Source organism: Harpia harpyja, chromosome 6 (genome assembly GCF_026419915.1).
Source record: "Harpia harpyja isolate bHarHar1 chromosome 6, bHarHar1 primary haplotype, whole genome shotgun sequence".
NCBI classification, from domain to species: Eukaryota; Metazoa; Chordata; class Aves; order Accipitriformes; family Accipitridae; genus Harpia; species Harpia harpyja.
The window spans coordinates 41879540-41899722 of record NC_068945.1 but is presented as its reverse complement, the minus strand read 5'-3'; the positions used below and the strand labels follow the sequence as shown (position 1 = coordinate 41899722).

General features: G+C 39.1%; 1 protein-coding gene across 2 annotated transcripts in view; it reads left to right on the top strand.

The window, feature by feature from the left end:
- Positions 1-5740, top strand: part of TFEC (transcription factor EC) — a 71884-nt gene extending 66144 nt beyond the window's left edge. For both annotated transcript variants that reach the window (XM_052790560.1, XM_052790559.1), the window contains exon 8: positions 738-5740. In XM_052790560.1, coding sequence (XP_052646520.1) covers positions 738-1118 — 381 coding nt within the window. In that variant the 3' untranslated portion in view covers positions 1119-5740. The remainder of the gene's footprint in view (positions 1-737) is intronic.
- The last annotated feature ends 14443 nt before the right edge of the window (positions 5741-20183 follow it).

The following is a 20183-nucleotide window of genomic DNA, read 5'->3' as shown; positions in this document are numbered from 1 at the left end:
TTCAGTCTCTCACATCAAACAATCCTTGAGATGAATGGCTTGAGATGACAGTCCAGTCTCTCACACCTAACAATCTTTGAGACAAACAGCTCAAGGTAACAATTCAGTCTCTCACACCCTGCAGCAAAAAATCAATATTGGACACAAAATTCTCTTCACTACTCTTATTTTCCCTTTGTAACCATTTCACATGTTACACTTCCTTGGGTGTTGTGTGCCATGTTATATCTGCTTGTGACATGAAACAGCAGAATATAGACCTGCATGGCTTGAAATGCAAGATTTGAATGTAGACACATATGAAGATGAAACAGATAGATAGGCAGACAATCAATCATCTTATATATGGTGATTTATACATATATCTGTATATCATAAACATCACCAAATAAAGTGTCTTCTGTTTCTCTGGAAAGCAGTGGATTATGAACTAGAAAGTTGCAACATTTTTCTCTCACCTTTATTGGGTTCAGTACACAGTGGTTTTAGAGTGGCTGTCCTACTTCTTATGTTCCCATAGGACAGTTACTTAAAGACAGGAGGAGAAATAAAAACACTGGAGTGGCAAATTTTAATAGATTAACAATTTTCTATTTTAAAACTGGACAAAATATATTATCTATATATATATGTATAATTAATTTGCATGTACAATCCACATACTTATTGCAATAGTTCTGAAGATGCTGTTTTGTCGTTTAAAGTCATTATCTGGTTGTTTTTGTTTGAAATGTTAGGAACTAGAGATCCAAGCACGTGCACACGGCCTTCCAGTCATGTCTTCACTCAGTGCTGTCGATTTAACTGCACAGGTCATCAAGCAACAGTCTTATCCAGAGGAGAACTCTGTAGACTACTCTCAACAAATGCCTCTGGCACATGGACCAAACTCTGATGCTTGCGATGGATCTACAGCCTTTTCTGATCCACTTTCACACTTCACGGATTTGTCCTTCAGCGCAGCTTTAAAAGAAGAGCAACGGCTAGAGGAAATTTTATTGGATGACACGGTGTCGCCATTTGGAACAGACCCACTCTTGTCCTCCACGTCCCCAGCCGCATCGAAAGAGAGCAGCAGGAGAAGCAGCTTTAGCACAGACGATGGAGATGATTTATAAAAGCAGAAAGGGCCTCATACTTCTCTAAACCACTTGCTAAAAGACTGAGTTGAACATAAGCATGGTGTTTGTGCTTATTTTAAACATGAACAAGGAGAGCCACTGTGAAGAGAAGTTACTACATGACAAGGGTTTAAATCAGCCCTTACTTCACAAGAAAATGAGATAGATGGACATGAACTCATATCACTTTGCCTCAGATTCACACCCTCTGTTCACAGCTGACATTTGCACAAATCTTTCTTCACTGGGAACGTTTTTACTACCATTCCATGACTTTTTACAGCACTCTGAAAATGGTTACCACAAAAGGAAAATCCATGTTACAAAAGTGTATTCAAACTCTCTCTTCAATCTGTGTTCACTTTTCTCTGCTATAAACAGAGTGAGTCATTTGTTAATTTCTTTTTTTTTATATAACTAAGAATTCTACAAAACATGAAGCAACAGGGAACTATTTAAGCTGGGAACTGTAAAGATGTTACAGGTTTTAAAATCTGAAAAAACAGACAGTAATGCTTTAGCACAAGTGAAGTGAGCATGAAATTTAAACTGTGTAGGCTTCTTTTTAAAAAGAGAAAATCCATTAAGCTTTTCATGGAATTCCATTTTTTTAAAATTTCATTTGTAGAAAAAGAACAGACTTTTAATATATATTTTAATGATACAGAAGAAAAATGGAAACTAACATAATGACAGAAACTCAAACGAACTCAGACAGAAAAAGATATGACATTTCAGCAGAAAGACTGTATGGATGTACAAGACTCAACAAAGATACTCCATGTTACGAATAGCACAATTTAAAACAAGCACTACTGGTAACAGTGCTATGTCAGCTGCTTATTCCAAGAATATTCAAACTGTGTCCTTTTTTGTGTGGAAGAGATCATAATTCAGAGACACAACAGTGCGCTTCTGGACAGTGCTTTCCTTTGGCAGCACAGTAAGGTTTTTCCAAAGGGACTCTATCCATACGCATGCCTTTGATCCATTTGGAAATGGAGGGAAATGACAAGATTCCCATTTCATACACTTGAAACAAAGAGAATTTAATTTCAGATTTGGCTGTGGATTCACTACAGAAAAGCTGAAAAGGAAGACTTTTTGAAACCAAAGGGGATATTCAGAAGTGTTGATGTGATGCACTGCTTCTCATAGCTAGCTTGCTGGTAGAGGGCATTCAGAAAACGTGTTTTGGTGACTCAGTAAAGGCTTGGCAGTTAGAGGGCAGGTAGAAGGCATATAATTTCTATATATGGTGAAATTCTGGAGAGTGATGTATGTTCCTGGAAGACATTAAGTGCAATCATCCTAATTGTAATATTAATACCTGGGAAAATAAGCTGGCACAGTTTCTTCATAGCTCTTCCTCAAGCAAAGCCAAAAGATCACATTAGGGAGTTCTGTAACAATTCAAAATATATTTCAAAAGTGTGTATTAATTTTGCTGTCACTGAGCCTGTCTCACACCCCAGGAGTGTCACAGGATTGGAAATAGTAAGAAAAGATTAAAGTGGATTGTTGTTTGCGTGAATGTTTTCAATTTATTTAAACATATTCTCCAAGAACAGAGCAGTTGTTTCTCCCTATCGCCTCTTCTGTTAATGGTACCTGGGTCCTCCTCACAGTCCTTATGAGGTTTGTGTTCCTCCAGGGCCGTAGCCCATTCCTGACCAACCCAGCTAGTGTCGCGATAGTTTCTTAATTGGAAAGTTAGAAGTGGGATAATAAATTACATCCGGATGGCTATGAAAGATGATGGAGTATCCAGTTTCACAAGAATATGTAAGTTTTTAGGAAACTCAAGGATTTCTATGAGCCTGTGCAAGCTACTTGGATGTAAGCGGAACAGAGCAGAACTGATCTTCTTGTTGCATATGTGTGGATTCCCAGGCAGCCCAGCCCTCAGAAGAGGCTATGATACACTTCCACTGCTTGGTTAAAAATAACAACAACAACAAACAGGGTTCTGGTCATTTTCCTTTTTTGGTAGCATGGAGGAAAGAAATGGAAAGACGAATGAGTATTAACCAAAGGTAATTGATCAGCATTTTAATTTGAGTGCTTCTATAAATTAGGCTCATTAAAAGACGAACCACTTTGTCATAGTTTTGCCAAAGACTAGCTAATATTGAGATTTGAATACAAAATATGATTAATTAAGAGTAACATTTATGCCCACATTATGTCTCGTGTATGATGCATATTGTCCATTTCAGATGATGAAAGGAAGGGATACTTGGTTGATATCAAATGCCATTTGTCCTTGTACTGCAGTTTCTACTACATTAGTTTTAAATATACCAGTGTGGATTGCTCATAATGGAGAAAAAGAAATTAAATATGAATGTATTACATGATTTTCCCATTGAACTTTTACATGGGAGTTAGACCACACTTCTGAACTATATTGACTTTAAATAACATCCTGAATTTCATCACTTTTATAAGCAGTGTTCTAAAAAAACATTATAGTGCATCCATTAGATTTTTTAAAGTTGATTTTCATTCTTCTGACAATTGCTTCAGTCTGAAGCACCAGATTTTTTTTTTCTCTTCCTGCATGAGAAACTTAACAGAAGATAGTGAATGCTCCTTTTGCAATATATTTTTGCAATATATATGCAATAACCTATCATTAAACGTACTCAAGGTGTCTTCATTCACACAAAATCCCCAACCCCCTTGCCCAAAACACTAAATGTATCCATACCTGTAGGTGTACATGACGGCAATGTTGTTTCACTACTATTACATTTCGTCTAGTAGGAAGTCATCATAATTAGTATTTTAGCTAATAACTATAACCTGTGTTACAACATCACCCTTGAAAGTGAATGGTGGTACAGGGTGCAAGAAACAGTAATCTAGGACATTCCAGGGATGAATAGGTGGTACCGAAGGTATTTAGGAGATAGGTGTGCTGGTAACTGTATCCCAGCCTTTCCGGAGCAAGCACTCCCTGTCCCACCCCAGGTTCGGTGAGGCTGCTGCGAAGCTGAGAGGACTGTTAGAGGAGAGCAGAGCATGGTCCTACTGGCTTGAACAGAGGAAAGGGATCTCCTGACTACCGGGACAAATCCTGACGTCCTTCCTCAGGCAGAATTTCTTTCTGTCCATGCGAGTTTTATTGGAATAAAACGTCGTGCAAGCAAAATACACTTTTTAGCTATTTCCTACAGAGATCTGTTTAATGAAATCTCATGAAAGAGATGCATAATATGTCTGTGGCTCTGGGCCTTGAAAAGAATTTAAAGACTTACAGAGTTTGACCTCAGGCAGGGCAGGGGGTGAGGGGAGCTGGCTATTTTTGTCAAGATGTATTAAATGAGAAGTTCTTGCTTCTTTTCAGTAGCAGCTCTTCAAAGCTAGTGGACATATTGCTACAGAATACACAAAACAGTGGACAGATAATTACACAAAAGGAAAGGGAGTTGAAATATTAACATCCTGTTTAATTCATGAAATGGATATACATACTATACTAAGAACAGAAACCTAAATTATTTCGTTGCGCATAGAGTGAATAGTGTGAAAAGCTACAGTAAGTGCAAACAGTTTTAACAAACAGGAACACAGTTGCTTTACATAGTAAAATAACTAAATATAATTCAGTCATTTAATCTTAATAAGAACATTGTTATTATAATATCTTTTGACTTTAATAGGGCTGTATATATGAATTGAGGATGTAAAATTATTGTAATTTAAAATTATGTTAAGTCTCTTAGATAAGTAAAGGCATTTACATTACTATTATGAGACTGTAGAATATTTTTATAATAATTGCTATTTTTCATTGTTAACCGTATAGTATCTTGTTTTCTAAGTCAATGTATGCAGACAGAATGTACTTTATTACGCGCTGTACATGCAATCTTTTTAAAATTACATTTTATACATGCTGGTATTTTATGTTTATTATATGAATACAATTAAAGGGCTGAAATTAAAACATCTCTTTATATGTCCCTTGTGAAACTTCACTATCGGGTCCCTCAAAGAATGCCATCACAAGATGATATAATAACATCTGCTAAGAACATCTGAGATACCTAACAGACAAAACACTTCACAACTGCTAAACATTGAGTCCATTATGATACATCATGATCCAGTAGCCTCCCATTAATAAAAATAATTGATACATTCTTTAATATGGTCTCCTGCCATCTGCTTATTCCTGCTGCTAAGGCTTTGATTTATGGAAAGTGTTTTCAGAATGTTGCAAAATTGCTAGGAGGCACGATGATATCAGTTAAATCACTAAAGCTCTACAAAAACCTTTTAATGTACTGGATGTTCCCCAGACAACCTAGGATAAACAGAATACTGTATTTTAAGATGTAAAACATTTTTTTAAAGCTGATAATTAGGTAGCATTTGCCACTAAAAGATACTCTTACTTAATGAATTAAGTAACAATTTGGATGGCATTTTGAATTCCTAATATCAAAAGTGCTGCTTTCTTTAGAAGATATTTGGTGCTTTCTGTGCATGAAATGATGCAAAAGTTCTTGAGTAGTAATATATATTTCAGCTATAGTTTTGTAATAGTTCATTTTTTCATGTAAAATAGTGCTCATTGTTTGTCTACATCAGATAAACATTCTGTTTGTAATAAAGATGTTCTCCAGGCTCTTTATTTCATCAAAACATTAAGACACTCCTATCAGTCATAAACCAGAATATTATTGTAAATATTATTTAAAGTTCAGTGATTAGCCATGGAAGGAAGCTTTGCTTTTTTTACATGTTTATTATGTACTTAGGATTTGATCATAAAATGTACTCGGTTCCTTTGTGAGGGACTGAGAGCCCTCAGTTCGCTTTGAAGAAAGGCAATACCCAGCCTGTTGCAGACTCAGACACTTAACGATTAAATAAACAGCATCAGAAAATGAAATCAAAAGTTAGTTCAGAGATTAGAAAAGCACTATATGATACACTGCTTGATTAAAAGTAGTGATATTTGCAATTGACAGACAAACAGATTTAATGTCAGCATCATTTGTACTGACAACCAACGGGAGATTAGAGGAAAATGTATGAAGTTGTGATAATAATCAGACCAAAAGTCTAATTATAAAGGAGGCTGCAGCAGTGAAGTATGCTAAGGCTTATTGGTTAAATCACTGGTACCCATCAAGTTAAATATATATCGGTTTCATTAATTGGCAACCACAAGACAGGTGTTCTATATTCAGGGTGGTGATGATTTTGATATAATCCACCACATTGTGGTTAAGTATATGATTCATGTAATAAGAAAAAGGTGCCTCCAGGCTATTGTTCCTAGCATGGATTAAAATTTACATATTGCTTCTCCTTATGTCAAAACATCTGGTGCCTGCAAATGCTAACATTTCGTTAAAAAGTTTCACAAGATAGAAAAAGTGGATTGGAAACATTGCATGTGAATCATTCAAGCATTATAATGGAATAAGAGGCTAAGTCAAGAACAGGCAGATTGAACAATAGTACAGTCAAAGAGATTCATATGCTTATGAGTTTGATAGACAACACTTTGTATGAGAAGGGGAAATGCCCCAAATCATAAGAAATAACCAATATTTTTTTTCAAACCTCATTGAGATATATCATCTCAGTTACATTGCAAACTGCATTTTTCCCTCAAATCAGAACCCTGTACCTAAGTATATGTACTAAACTGCTAAAATCATGGCTAATACATTCATTTCATTCATGCACTTTAGTATGTTGGCATCCTTACCTGCCATGTAGTTTCGTCAGAAAATTTTACGACTCGTATTTTTACTGTCCTATTTCACAGCAGTATATAATGGTAGATCTCAAAAGATTTGGATGGCCAGTTACTCTAATCATCTTGCTTCCTTGGAAAACCTAGCAGTGCTTGCATCAGCACCTAGAGCCTAGACTTAAGACCTTTTTCTCTTTGATTTCTAGGTGGGAGTTAAGATGTTAACTTTCACTTATTAAAAAATATTTTTTTTTGGTGCTACGTTATCCAGAAAGCTACATCACAGATTGCTGTGATTAGCAGATACATTAATGTTGGAAACTTCCCTCTCTGTGAAAGGAGGCAATAAACAGTGTTTTCTGTGCAGTGCCTTGATCCAAGTGATACTATATCTATTGATTTTCTGGAATTAAAACATAAACATTCCTAGACGGGCGTTGTGTTTGCAAAAGAGGAACAATTCAAAAAGTAATGGCTCCCCCAAAGTGCTTTTGCATTTCAAAAACTGACTCCTTGGACTGGAAATTTACTTTCTCTTTAAGACCTCTGGACCTCAAGCATGTAAGATTTATGTGCCCTAAGTCACCCCCTGACGATACCCCAGGGATGTCCCAGGACCGCGTATCTGTGCAACGCAGACGGCAGTGACGGCAATCACTCTTTTCTGCAACCAGTCCCACTGCCGGCAGAGTCAAACGAACAAAGCCTCGGGCGGTGAGCCCCATCCTCCTGTCTCTCCAGAGAGGAACACCTCTCCCCAGTCTCACTTTCCACCTGGATTTCTTCCTTGGAGCTGGCACAGGTCTCCTAATCGTCCTGCCTCAAATCCAGAGCGGGGTCATCTTGCAACCCTGCTAACACCTAACAGGCTCAAAATCCATAAGTGCAAAAAGGAGGTTACACAATCTGGTTGCTCGTGATAGCAATCAAGGATTTGGCAATGAGCTTGGGCTCCTCTGCAGATGTCCCAGGCTTCCTCCCACCGAGTTTCAGGGGGTTTGAACAACAGGGTAGCCAAAGCCCAGCACAGGCCAAGAGCTCTCCCTACTACAAACCCTGGGAGAACATTAATTTTGTGAATGGTGGTTAACAGGAGTTTGGGTTTTTTTTAAAGCATTTTACATAAACACACGTTTGTACATTGTATTTACTTGTAATGGACTTGCCTTGGGTTATTAAATGATTCCAAATTATTTAAGTTTAATATACAGAATTTGGAAAAAATCTGTTAGCTAAATATTTCACATACTCTCCCAGGAGTAGGCTGAGTTAAAGGAAATGTGTCTTTTTAAAACATAAGATGATAGCATTAAAAATTCTTAATAAAATGTCTCTTTATCAATTAGTTGACTGTGGTATGGGCACCTTTCTTCATTATTAGGATGAGGAACCTCACCAAGAAAAAATCCTGCATTGCTACAGAGCCATTTGGAAAGTAAAGTGAATACCCAAAGTCATTGCAGAAATACCATTCCATCATTTCCACTGGAAAATGGTTTCTACTGCAGGACAGCTAATATACACAGCCAGCTTGCTATAAAAACAAACACACACAGAGCAATTTAGTCTTACTGCGAAGTACACTAGGCATGGTCAACCGTAAGCATGGACCAGAGAACCGGCTTCTGCAATAAACACTCAAGGGGCATTGTCTCCCCTCGGGAATTTACACTCTAAATTCCACTAAATTTGACTTGCCCTTTTGCAGTGGGTAGAGCACCCTTTGGGCAAGTGAAAGCAAAGCCTGAGACAACTGAGGTTAAGGAGCATGGAAAACAAAAGAAGGTACATTCTTGATCCCCAAATGTCACAAATGGGATCTGGTGCACCCAAGGGAAGATCTCTGCTTGAAGGCCAATCTCAGCCTGAAAAGCAGGCAGGGCAGTACCGGGCTGGGCTCTGGCGGAGCCTGTCCCTTCCCGCAGAAAAGAAAGGAGCTTATTTCACAGTATTTGCAGCTTCCAGTGGGGTAAGTTATGAGTACCTCTCTTCACCCAGCTCTTTCACATCATTCTCTCCCTTTTTAAACTGTGCTGGATTCTGGAGGATAGAATGCAAATATTCTTCCCTCCCTTCCTTACTGCTCTTCCTCCTCCGGAGGCTGGTGCAAGTGTGAGGAGCATCAGCTCCTCCTGCTTGTCAGAGACCAGCTGCAGCCTCAGCTGAACTTGGCAGGTCAGTCAGTTTTAACTTGGCAGGTCAGGTTTAACAGGTTGGTAGCTGTGAAACAATGCCAATGGACTACTGGTGGCAAGTAATTATGTGATTATTTAAAAGGCCAGAAATGGTTTTCTCCATATCTTGATCCTCAGTGTTACCAAGTGTGGGAATAAAATAAACTTATTTGCCCTTTAAGCCTTGCCATTTCAGAGGAATTAACTTAGTTTTGATGCCCAGTGTATTGCAATCCAGTAAGAAATAGTTGTTCGGTTCCCTTCGGCCCCTGAAGTCCCAAACTGGATGGTTGTTGGCTGCAGGCACTTTCAGTGTTACCAGGAGGTGCACATGGCTTGCTCTTGACAACCTTGCTGGTGGAGCACCCTTTACATCAAGGGCCTGTTGGCTTTACTGAGGACTTTCGTCTAAATAAGGGGGTTTATGCTTGAGCTTACAAAAGTATCTTTTTGCTAGACCAATAAAAATATGGTTATTACTGTAGCTATCAGCCTCATGTCCTATTTTGCCAGTGTATCAAGGCAGAGAAGTAAGTACATTTCACACGAAAATATTTGCAAAAATGTGTCTATTTGGTCTTTCCCCTTCAAAGCCTGTTTCTTGAAGCAGATGTCTGGAGTCTGAATACAGGCCATGCATTACTTTGTTTTGGGGAACTAAATTCTTAGGTGAACTGAGAGCAAGTGATTCAGGACCATTCACAGACCGTTTCGGTGAGACTATAGCTTTCTTATTATTCTTTCTGTCTTTGCTTAACCATATTGTCAAAGTGCTTGTGCTAGATTCTGGTACCTGCCAGAGAATTTAAAAGCACAGGGACGATGATCTGCTTGACAGCTATTGCCCAAATCAGATTCATGTATGTACTCTGAAACATGAACACAGATTCTGTGTACCAAAATAATTAAGATGCTTAGCGTCCTCCTCAAATTCAATCTACTGGTATGTGGAGCTAAGGTGTTACTCAGAGCGGCACAAGGAACTGATCTTGCAGAAAGTATTGCAGTGATGTCTCACTTTCCCAGGCTTAGAGACCTGGGTTTCTTTCCTCTATGAAGCAACTTCAGAAACATCACTTTTCTATTCCATTATTGGAGCATATCTGCTAGCAAGAGGCTGTGGAAGTCCTATTCCTATTTAGCACAAGGCCTGTGGTATCTTTCTTGTCTATAAAATACAGGGCTACTTATGTCTGTATTATAAATAATAATACATGTATGTGGTGCATGATTCTAATGATGTAATTCAGTTTCAGGTTTTTACTGCCATTCATAAACTGCTTTGGCAGACTTCTTGTAATTTATGGTATCAATAGAGACCCTTAAATTACATCCTAGATTCTGCCATGTATCGCCCTACAAAAGAAAATGGCTTTGTATCCAATATCACTGCAAGAGCAGTGCTAAAGGGAGAATGAACCAAAAGTCAAGTGCCCTTTATTGAGAGCGAATATTGCCTTCATGGTGTGCAATATGTGAGAACCGAACACTTGAAAACAACTACTGTAATCCTCAACTTAATTGTTTGCTTTGAAACTATGTGGAGTTTCCTAGCACTGGTTTGAAATAAGCTTGTCAGGGTCACAAGAAAGGTGAGGCCATCTTTCACTGTGCTGTAGTTTTTGGACCCACAGCTTCTAACTCTGAGACCATCAGGGCCAAAGCAGCTGCTGCAAAATTTTGGCATTGTCTAGTCTGACTCAGGAGCTTCTTTCTCTGGCCAGGGGCTGGCTGCCATGCCCGGACTTGCTCGGGGAAAGCAGAGCTCCCTGGCTGAAAAGATTGGTCCTGAAGCCCACGTTGCCCAGGGTGGTGATGACATTTGTACAGGAGCCAAGTACTCTTGACTGTAGCGTGAATCTGCACCGGCAGTTTTGAATATTTCCAGTCTTGACCCAGGTAGAACTTGTCTCTTCTGCCTTTGTTAGGTAAGGGGATAAATCCCAACGCACCCATTAGGAGGTGGATCACAGCATGGTAGACTATTGCCTCCACAGCTTTTTTCCCCTTTATTCACCTTCCTCCTATAAAATCCCCTCAGGAGGTCAAGAACTGCAGGTGGTGAGGGGGTGGAAAGGGGACTCTTCAAAACTAAGCAGAGAGAACTGGCCAATTTAGCACTGAGTTATTTTAATTCAGGTGCTTTCTTCCTCTGCGATGTGTAAACCTTCCTTGAGCAGAGGTGTCCTGGGGGCAGTGGCTGGAGGGGATCCATCACTGCCTTGGCTCCATCAAAGGCCTTCTGGGGACAGGGAGGTGGTGTGGAGGCACTGAACCTCACTGGGGGACAGCTCCTGTAGCTTCCCGTCACACAAATGCTTTTATTCCTGCCTAAGGAATGACTTACTACTGCTAAAAATCAACAGAAAATAAAGTTGTATAGAAGCTGTACTTGCAGAACCAGTCAAACTTCTTCTGGTTTCACAACAGCAAGCACATTCAATTGTTTGCTCTGTTTCAGCAACAAAAGCCATTTGTATTAGACATTAAAGCTGGATTCAGAAAAAACACTGTAACTGGTATACCAGCCAAAATACTTGAAATGTTAATAGGATTTTTAGTAGGTTGTTTTTAATACTTGTGGGTACCTCTGCTTTTTCAAAGTATTTAAATTGAGTTTGACCTTGATTGTTACCTCTGACGAAAGGTGGCTGTAGAGCTGCTCTCTTGCAGAAGGTGTAAAAAACAACCTTAGCTGGTTTTATATATGTAGGGCAACTCTTGCAGTTTTCAAAGCAGTTCGGCTGATATTAGGGGAGCATAATCAGATTTATTTTGTCCAAACAATGGAGGAGACCTGAAGAAAAAACTTATTCTGAACATCCCACAAGTTTAAAAATACTTGGTCTTGGACTTAACTTTGAGTATTAAGTGTACTGATACCTGAAGAGGAGGAAATGCAGTGGAGACAAACAAGACACAGCATGTGAAAATTTCTCAGATTTTTAGATAGTCCCCTAATCTTATTGCAGCTGTACCTAACTATTTATATAGGACAACATACCAGCTCATAGGAATGTTATCTAGACTACTTGTTATCATGATCACTGTTTTATTTTCTTTCTTTCTTTTTTTTTTTTTTGGGTGCAATTTAATTCTAGTGGCACTGTGTAATTTCCATCAACAAAAGAAATAAAATGTATAGAGTAGAAAATGGATCCTGTTTTAAAACGCTCAGACCTGTCAGGTGTCCATTAATCTATATGTATTCCATGTAGGAAGTAGAAAGCAATATGAGTTTTCACATCCTTTGTATTTAATATTTACCTGTGGGCATGTATAAAAAAATTCTAATAAATCCACCGCTACTTACAATTTACAGAACAGGACTAATGCTGGTAGTTGATCCTAAACTGACACAAACCAGATATTCTCTTAATGTTACTCCAAGGAATTTTAAACTGACTCTGTTAAAGCCAAGGTTATTTGCCTTGGGGATGCTTAATGGAAGGGTTATTATAACACTGTCCACAAATAGGTGTCTTGAGAGAGCCAGGGCCATAATACTTCATTGACAGCTAATAGATTGTGCTATTGCTGTATCATAGTGATCTTTGAGGCCAAAGGTCACACCTCTTCCTTAATATTTAAATAAAGATACTTGACTAGAGCAGAAAACAGCTTATTGCCAGTGATGGCTGCTGCTCAATTTACAAGAACCTTTACAAAGTCATGCTAATTCCCGGCCTCCTTAGAATGCACGATAACCTTTCATAAATCCATCTTTTCCACATGTCCTTGGAAATGACAGTTATAAAACTACAAATGATTTGTAATGCAAAATGGGGCTGACAGACTTGGAGATTAGTTCTCAATGTACTAAAATGACTAAAGACTATAGCTAACAAAAGACTTAAAATGCATCAATAAGTATCTGCCAAAACAGTTCATGAGTATCCTAAACATGTTCAGTAATGGCTGGAAAATAAGAAATACTCATGAGTGTAATATGACAAATGGCCATTTTCCCTCTGAGGGTCTCGGAGCAGAACTTTGTTTCTGTGGGTCAATCTGGAAGGCAGGTTTTGAATTCTCATGCTTTGAATGCAGTGTTTTATTTGTCTGTATCATCCTCTTCATGAACAGGACTGTTTATGAACCAAACACAATTGTTTATGAGATCAAATTCTGCTAAGACTTATGCTCATCACAGTTCCAATGGATTATGAAGTGTATTTAGATTTAGAAAGTGCTACAGAAAATACATATGATTAAAATAAGAAATACTCCTTCAACATTTAGGGAAAATATCCTCTTCAAGATTTTGAAAGTATATGTGATTAAGGTTTCTAAGTTTCACTGAAAGTATACACTATAATTTGTATATATAAATAATTTTGTTTTCTGCTACTCCAGGGGATGCTTTATAATGCAGAAAAAATATGAATTTTTAAATATACCTGTATAAGCATCTATGAATTCTTCAATATTTCTAAAAGTCTATAGAAATCAAAAGAAATAACAGATGTTGACAGGGTTGCCTAGAAATACAATCTTCTGGCTAAGGCAAAAACTACTTTCTAACAGTGAAAAAAATATTAAGAGAAGCCCACCCCAAGGCATATCTGCACCCTCCCACCCAGAACCTCCTGCAGGGACTGCCTGGTGGGTAAAGCATTAGGGTGATGGCAACAGCTCATAGAACCGGCGGGACCTGCTGTGGGAGAGCATCCTGCATTACAGCTCGTGTTCACCACCCCTCTCTTCTTTGATTTTTCACTCCTACTTTCAATGTACCTGCTCTCACTTTTGTTCTCAGATCCTTTGTCTAAAAGACTTTAACCCTGGGAAATGTTATTTTTGGAACGTGGAAGCATTCATTGAGTTAATAAAGTATTTGATGAAATAAATAATAAATGTTATCCATCATGCTAAGGAAGTATGTTATTATGAAACGGTCATTTTGTTCATCTTTTCATACTTTTAAAGCTACCTGGGAAAATGATAATATATATTAGAACCAATCACATAGCTTAATTGGTCACAAATGTGTTCCTAGCTTTTGTTCATTTGGGAATTATTTCACAGTCCTGGTTTCTGCAGAGGTATTTGTAATTCCCAAGTTTTATATGGATTATCAAAATGTATTTCAGCCGATTGTCTGCTCACACACATTTTACCTCACCTGTACAGCATTTCTTTCATGGCAATGATTGTTTGCCAAGATATAAAGACGTTGTTCCTGCTCCTAGATTGAATTAGTGAAAGTTAATAATCAGTCACTCCCTAGTTTATGAACAAAAAGCTGTTCATATAGATATTAAGGAATGGCATTAATAAAGAAATCCATCTGAAAAAAAATAGCTCTTCAGCCTTTGATCTAACGTTTGTGAGCCACGATCTTACTTTCCTTCTAGCTCTATTTTGTTTATTTTTATAAAAAATTCTGGTTTTGTACTCTGGAGCTCAGACACTAGCACTGTGATGTCATTTGTTGTGATCAAGAAAGTAAGGGAATAAAGCCACAGTGCTCACTGCACCCCTGTGCAGTAATAAGTTTGCTACATCTTTTCCTTTTATGGGATATGTTGACCCAAACTGGGAAGCCTCTATCAGCTGTCACTGTTCATTCTCACTGAATGTCCTTTCTCCTCTTTCTGTGGGACCTTTCCACTTGCCTCCCCACACCATTTAGTGCAACCCTTAGCTAGCAACTGAAGCAAATTTCTCTCTACAACCCCAGATTCACGGCTTGCGGGGTGCCCTGCAGCTCTCGGTCTCTCCCTCCCCAGCAGCCTGGGCACCTCCACAGGGCTTCGCAACAAGGTGCACAGGGCCTCTAGCTCAACCTCATCCGAACAAGACGAGGGGCAATTAAGCATCTGAGGGTAGGGAACCAGGAACCAACTGACCAACCCCAGAGGAACCTGCCAGAAAAAGGGCAGAACTTCGACCTTTTTGTGTGTGCCTGAGTGATGCACTTTATTTTGTTCTTCTCACAGCCATTAATTTTTCCTTGGTGTGAGGCATTAGTGGCATTTAGATGAAAATTCAGAACGAGATTTAACCACCAAGCCTTCCTGAGCAAAAGTGGCACAGGCAATCGCCCAAGGGTAAGAGACCTGGCTTTGAAATACTTGTTTTGTCTTGTTTAATGTCAGGCTTAGCACTTTTTCCATCCATGTCACTGATGAGCACTTTAAATAAGGCATCGATCTTTTCCCAGTTGACTTCAGGGTTTTGAGGGGGTGTTTGTTTGTTTGGTTTTGGTTTGTTTTGTTTATTTGTTTTTGTTTTTAATAGGACATGAAACTCTTTCATTCAGGAGATATTATTAAAAAACCTCAACACCAGATGATAGCCTAGTGGTAAGAGCAGCCTAGCTTCTTCAACAACAAAAGACCCCAGATCAGGCTCCTCTTTCAGATTAACTGCCATTAGGGTTTCAGACTTCCCACAAGAATGCCCAGAGTGCTGTTCTTTGAATTACTGTGCACAGTCTTCTTGTCCTAGCGTACCTGGTGCAGCTTAGATGTGCACTAGAGAGATATGATAAAGTGGCACTGGTGGGTTAAGTGGAGGGGGCCATGGGTTTTGACAGGATCTGATGCTCCGAGTGACTGAGGACCACCAGGACTTTGGTAGTTATGTGTATGTTCGTGAAAAGGAACTGTGTGGGTAGGCATAACCTCGTCTGCAAAGCAGCTACAGCAATGGGAGCTGTAACCACAACTCAGTTGTTGGTTGTCACCCTTCAGGTTTCAGAGCAGGGCCCTCCGATGGTGAACTCCAGTGCAAGGAAGAACAGGTTCACTTGAGTCAGGCGCTGAAGAGACTGTAGTGAAGGTGAACACCAACAGCCTCAGAAACTGAGCAGCTACAGATATCTTGCAAGCAAATGTCTCACTACTATGTTGCAAGCATGTGAAGCACGTACAGACATGGGAGACAGATGAGCAGAGCTCTGTGAATGCTACAAAATGTTGCCCAGATGTTTAAAAAGAAATTCAGGTGCCTGGTAACACTAATAAAAATTCAATGATTACTGAGATATTTTTTCACATTTACACTGGGATATTTGTGTCTGGTGGTTTGTAATAGTGATAAAAGGGATAAAAATCTTTCCTAGGTGTTTTCCCTGACAATTCAAGTAATGATGATGTACACGGTTAACCTAATACCCAACAAAAAGTATACTCCTAAACGTATTCATCTCCTGTGAGGGATGTGGGAACAGAGTTTGTTTGCCTCTACAAACATTTAAGAAAAGGATACTCAAAAAGCAGGGAAAATAATTCTCTGACTTTTTAAGTTTACAAATCCCTGTTTATTTGTATTAACAGAAAATCAAAAAATAAAAAGTGAGAAAAAATATCACAGTGAGAGGATCACTGTTTGGGATCCCTTGACTCCAGAAAACAGTCTCTGAACTTGCCAGATATATTTGGAGATTAAAAAGAAAGGGAGGGAGTATTGGATGGCTCCATATGAAATGGTTTTACTCTGCCAACCTGTCCTAAACCAATAATTCAATTTCAATAAGAAAATTGAAACCATGTGTCTCTCTTTATAGGAATGATTGGTAAATTACATTTGGTTAACCATTTTCTCCCTATTTGTTCCTAATATGGTACACTTCTTCAAATTTTTTACCTTTTCGCAGGACTAGCAATGAATCTTTTCATGTTTAAAGGATCAGCATATATTTTATGCACAAAGATTGCAGTGCCAGATACATTTCTGCAGCAGACCACCTCCAGCAATAGTCTAAATAATATTTAGAGAGGAGTCCACCTACAGGGGAAAAGTAGCCCAGACACCTATCTGATCAGAGATGATGAGGCAAAGATGATGAAGTTATTCGCTAAAGTAGACCCCATAGTTCTTCTGCCATCAGCAATATATTCAAGGAACTGATTGATAAGGCTTGTTTTCATGCAATAAACCTCTGAAGGATGAGGAAGGAAAAATGAAGATGCACCACGTAAGAGTAAATGTGATGGGAGCACAAAAGCAGGCTGAAAGGAGATAATACAGCATGTAAACTGTACCATTAACTTGTCTTTTGTCTTCCAAAAAGAAAAAGGAAATGAGAAGTAAAAAAAAGTAAAAAGAAAAAAAAAAGTGAATTCAGAAAGAAGGAATCAAGCTTTTTCTCCCACTTTTAATAATGTCATTGCTTACTTAAACTACTATGTACTTATTCCTTTCCCCAGTGATGTCCTATTGTCACCTAGAAAACAAAGCTATATGAACAATTTTTATGCTATTACAGCCTATTGAAAAAGATAAATGCTCTCACTACAAATTCCAAAGTGCCAGTTGTCCGATTCATGGGCTTGCTGAGATACTCACACACAAGTAACAAACAGGTTTCCGCAGCAAATTGCTGAGAATTGTTGGTAAAATTCCTGAAAGAACTGTGAATAACCTGTGTGATGAATGGGGTTGAGAAATCTCATCATCTTCTTATATCTGAGGAGAGCTTAATTAATTCAAATGAAGAAATTAAAGGTGTATGAAGGGGATTAAGGCAAAAGCTGAAAATAAAAATAGAACTGCAAAATATTAGATCTCTCCTAGCCTCAAAAGAGATCAATTAAATCTTTACAAGAGAAAAGGCACTGAAAAGGTCTCCTGTGGGGCCAGCAAAAGTCTGAAGTGTAATATTTTGGAAATGCCATAATTTAAGGAGAATACAATGTGTTATTTTTATGTGCTGCAGAACCCCACAACTCCACCTTCCTCTCCTGTTAGAAATGCTACCCAACTAGCTTAATACTTGCAACTCTTTGACACAGCGTCCTGGATTTTAACACTTTCTGCCTATTTTATTTTCCATGTCTGCAGCAGTTCCAGAAGTCAGTCACCTCAGTGCTATTATTCTCCATAAATCAGAAAGGATTGATTGATTCCTTTATGAATTATGTGTACCGCACAGGAGACTGGCTGGTAAACATTGCGATAGTAAGCAGGCCTTCTCTTTATACATATATTTTTGAGAACCCTGCACAAAGAGTTTAAATTTCTGACAAAATGCTTGCTCCATCTCTAATTAGCATTAACACTAAAAACACTATTCACTATTCATATTTGCTCATCTCCTTATCTTAGATTAACCACTGTTTAATATGTGGTTAAAATTATTCTGCACATCATCAACCGATCTATGTGAAACAGCACAGAGAACAAAAGAAGCTTAATCTTCCATGAAGCTTCAGTCAAGTGAAACTGTACATAATCCAGAGACAGTTTCTTTTTGATAACCTGCACTTAATACACACTGCATGTCTCCCCTCTCTCTGCCCCTGCATATTTTGAATCTGCTTATTAAAATAAAAAATAGCCCTGATTTTTTTTTTTTTTTTTTGCTAGTTTTCACACACTTTGGGCCTAATTGTGCAAACTCTTTGCATTGGGCATGATGGTTGAGCTGTCCCAGGGACACGACTCTGTGCTAACAGCCGTGATACCAATGGGACCACTTGCAGTAACATTCCATCCAGGAAGAAAGAGGAATTTGTGAGATCAGGCTTCAAATAGTGATTGTAGCTGCAAACAACTTGAGACAAATAGTTGCCGTTTGAGCTGCTATGTTGAAATAGAAAAATAAAATAAACAAGATCCTTCCCGTAAACAAGTAAGAGGAAGTTAACTGTATGGAATTATTAAGGTGTGACAGCAGAGGGTAGGCTCTTGTTAGTAAGAACATACATTGCACCTCCGAACCCCTATGCTTTTCCAAATGAGTTACCTAAGTAAGTCTAAGAGGGCTCAACAAACAGGCGCTGTAAACCAAAACAATTTTCTGTACCTTGAAATATTTTGTATTTAAGGAAAAAAAAAAGTCACCTGGGATTTATAGCAGCATTTTAATTTTTATAGCGCGTCCCCCAGCGCACTGCTGCCTAACACGCTAATTAACGCCTGAAACGGAGCGAAAGGCGCGTTTTGCCCGTTTAGCCGGCCGGTCCCCTGGCAGGAGGAAGACGCTGGCGGGCAGCCCCTCCGAGAAGCGCCGCCCGCCCTCCGCCCGGGAACCGAGCGCCGGGCGCGGCGGGGCGCGGCGGGGCGCGGGGCGGGGCGGGGCGCGGGGCGCGGGGCGATGCGCGGAGCGGGGGCGCGGAGCGGGGCGGGGGGGGCAGAGGACAAGGCGGCCCCGCGGGGCCCCCCGGGCTGGTGCTGCCGCCGCTAGAGGTCTCTCTGGTTACAGCTTTCCCGCTCCTGCGCTCGTTAATTATTTTACTCAAAGGAACAATTCTGCCTTTTAGATTGGAATGCCTGGCTTTAAGTGGTGTGCTAGAGAAAGATATAATGCCTCCTCAGCTTGTTCTCCTGCTGATGAGTAGATGTTGGCTTGACTGAATGAATCATCCTGGATATTTTAATACACAATGGATATACTTTAGCAAAGAAGTTTGAGCTTTCACCTTGGCTTCCAAAAGGTTGAAAATTTGACCAGATAAAACAATATGCTACGGTAAAAAGGGCCTTACTACTGAGAGACAGACAGCGTGATGCTTCAAACTCTCCTGAGGACACCTAGGATCCGGTATAAACTTAGATCCCATAATTGCAAACGTGAACCCTTTTACGTTCATTTCTTCTTTTTTTGGAGAAAGGGGAAAAAAATAAAAAAGGTGTATTTTCCCATATGACTTGACAGTAAAGTTTTAGTGTATAACTACTTCCACTCTGCCATGCATTTTTCTTTTAATAAAAAATGGGATATTAACTGTGGTACTAATCTTTTTTATCGTAACCTTATTATGAAAAAAAAAACAAACCACATCAAACTTCTTTGTTTACCATGTTCTTACTGTTTTAAATTCTTGCAGGATGTTGCTTCCCTTATACTTGCTACACAGGCGAAACACAATGTCATCCAACTTACGTAAAGTTACATCCTTCTGATAAATAAAAGCAAAGGACATGAAGAAAACGGAACGAAACGCAAACAGAATCCCAGCCCCATAAACAAGGCAAACCATTTTTGAAGAAAGTACAGCAAAGCACATTGATACTGGCTAGAAGGCAATATCGATATGCATGGGATAGGAAGAATTTTCCAATTTCTAAGGACGGTGGAGGAAGACAGGTGGAGAGCATCTTCTTAGCACAGGGAGTTAGTTGCATGTAGGAGGTGAAGAAGAACATACTGCAGCAGATCAATGCCGGTATCATGCTGAAGAAAGTCAGAATAAGGGAGGAGATTCCCCTGTTAAA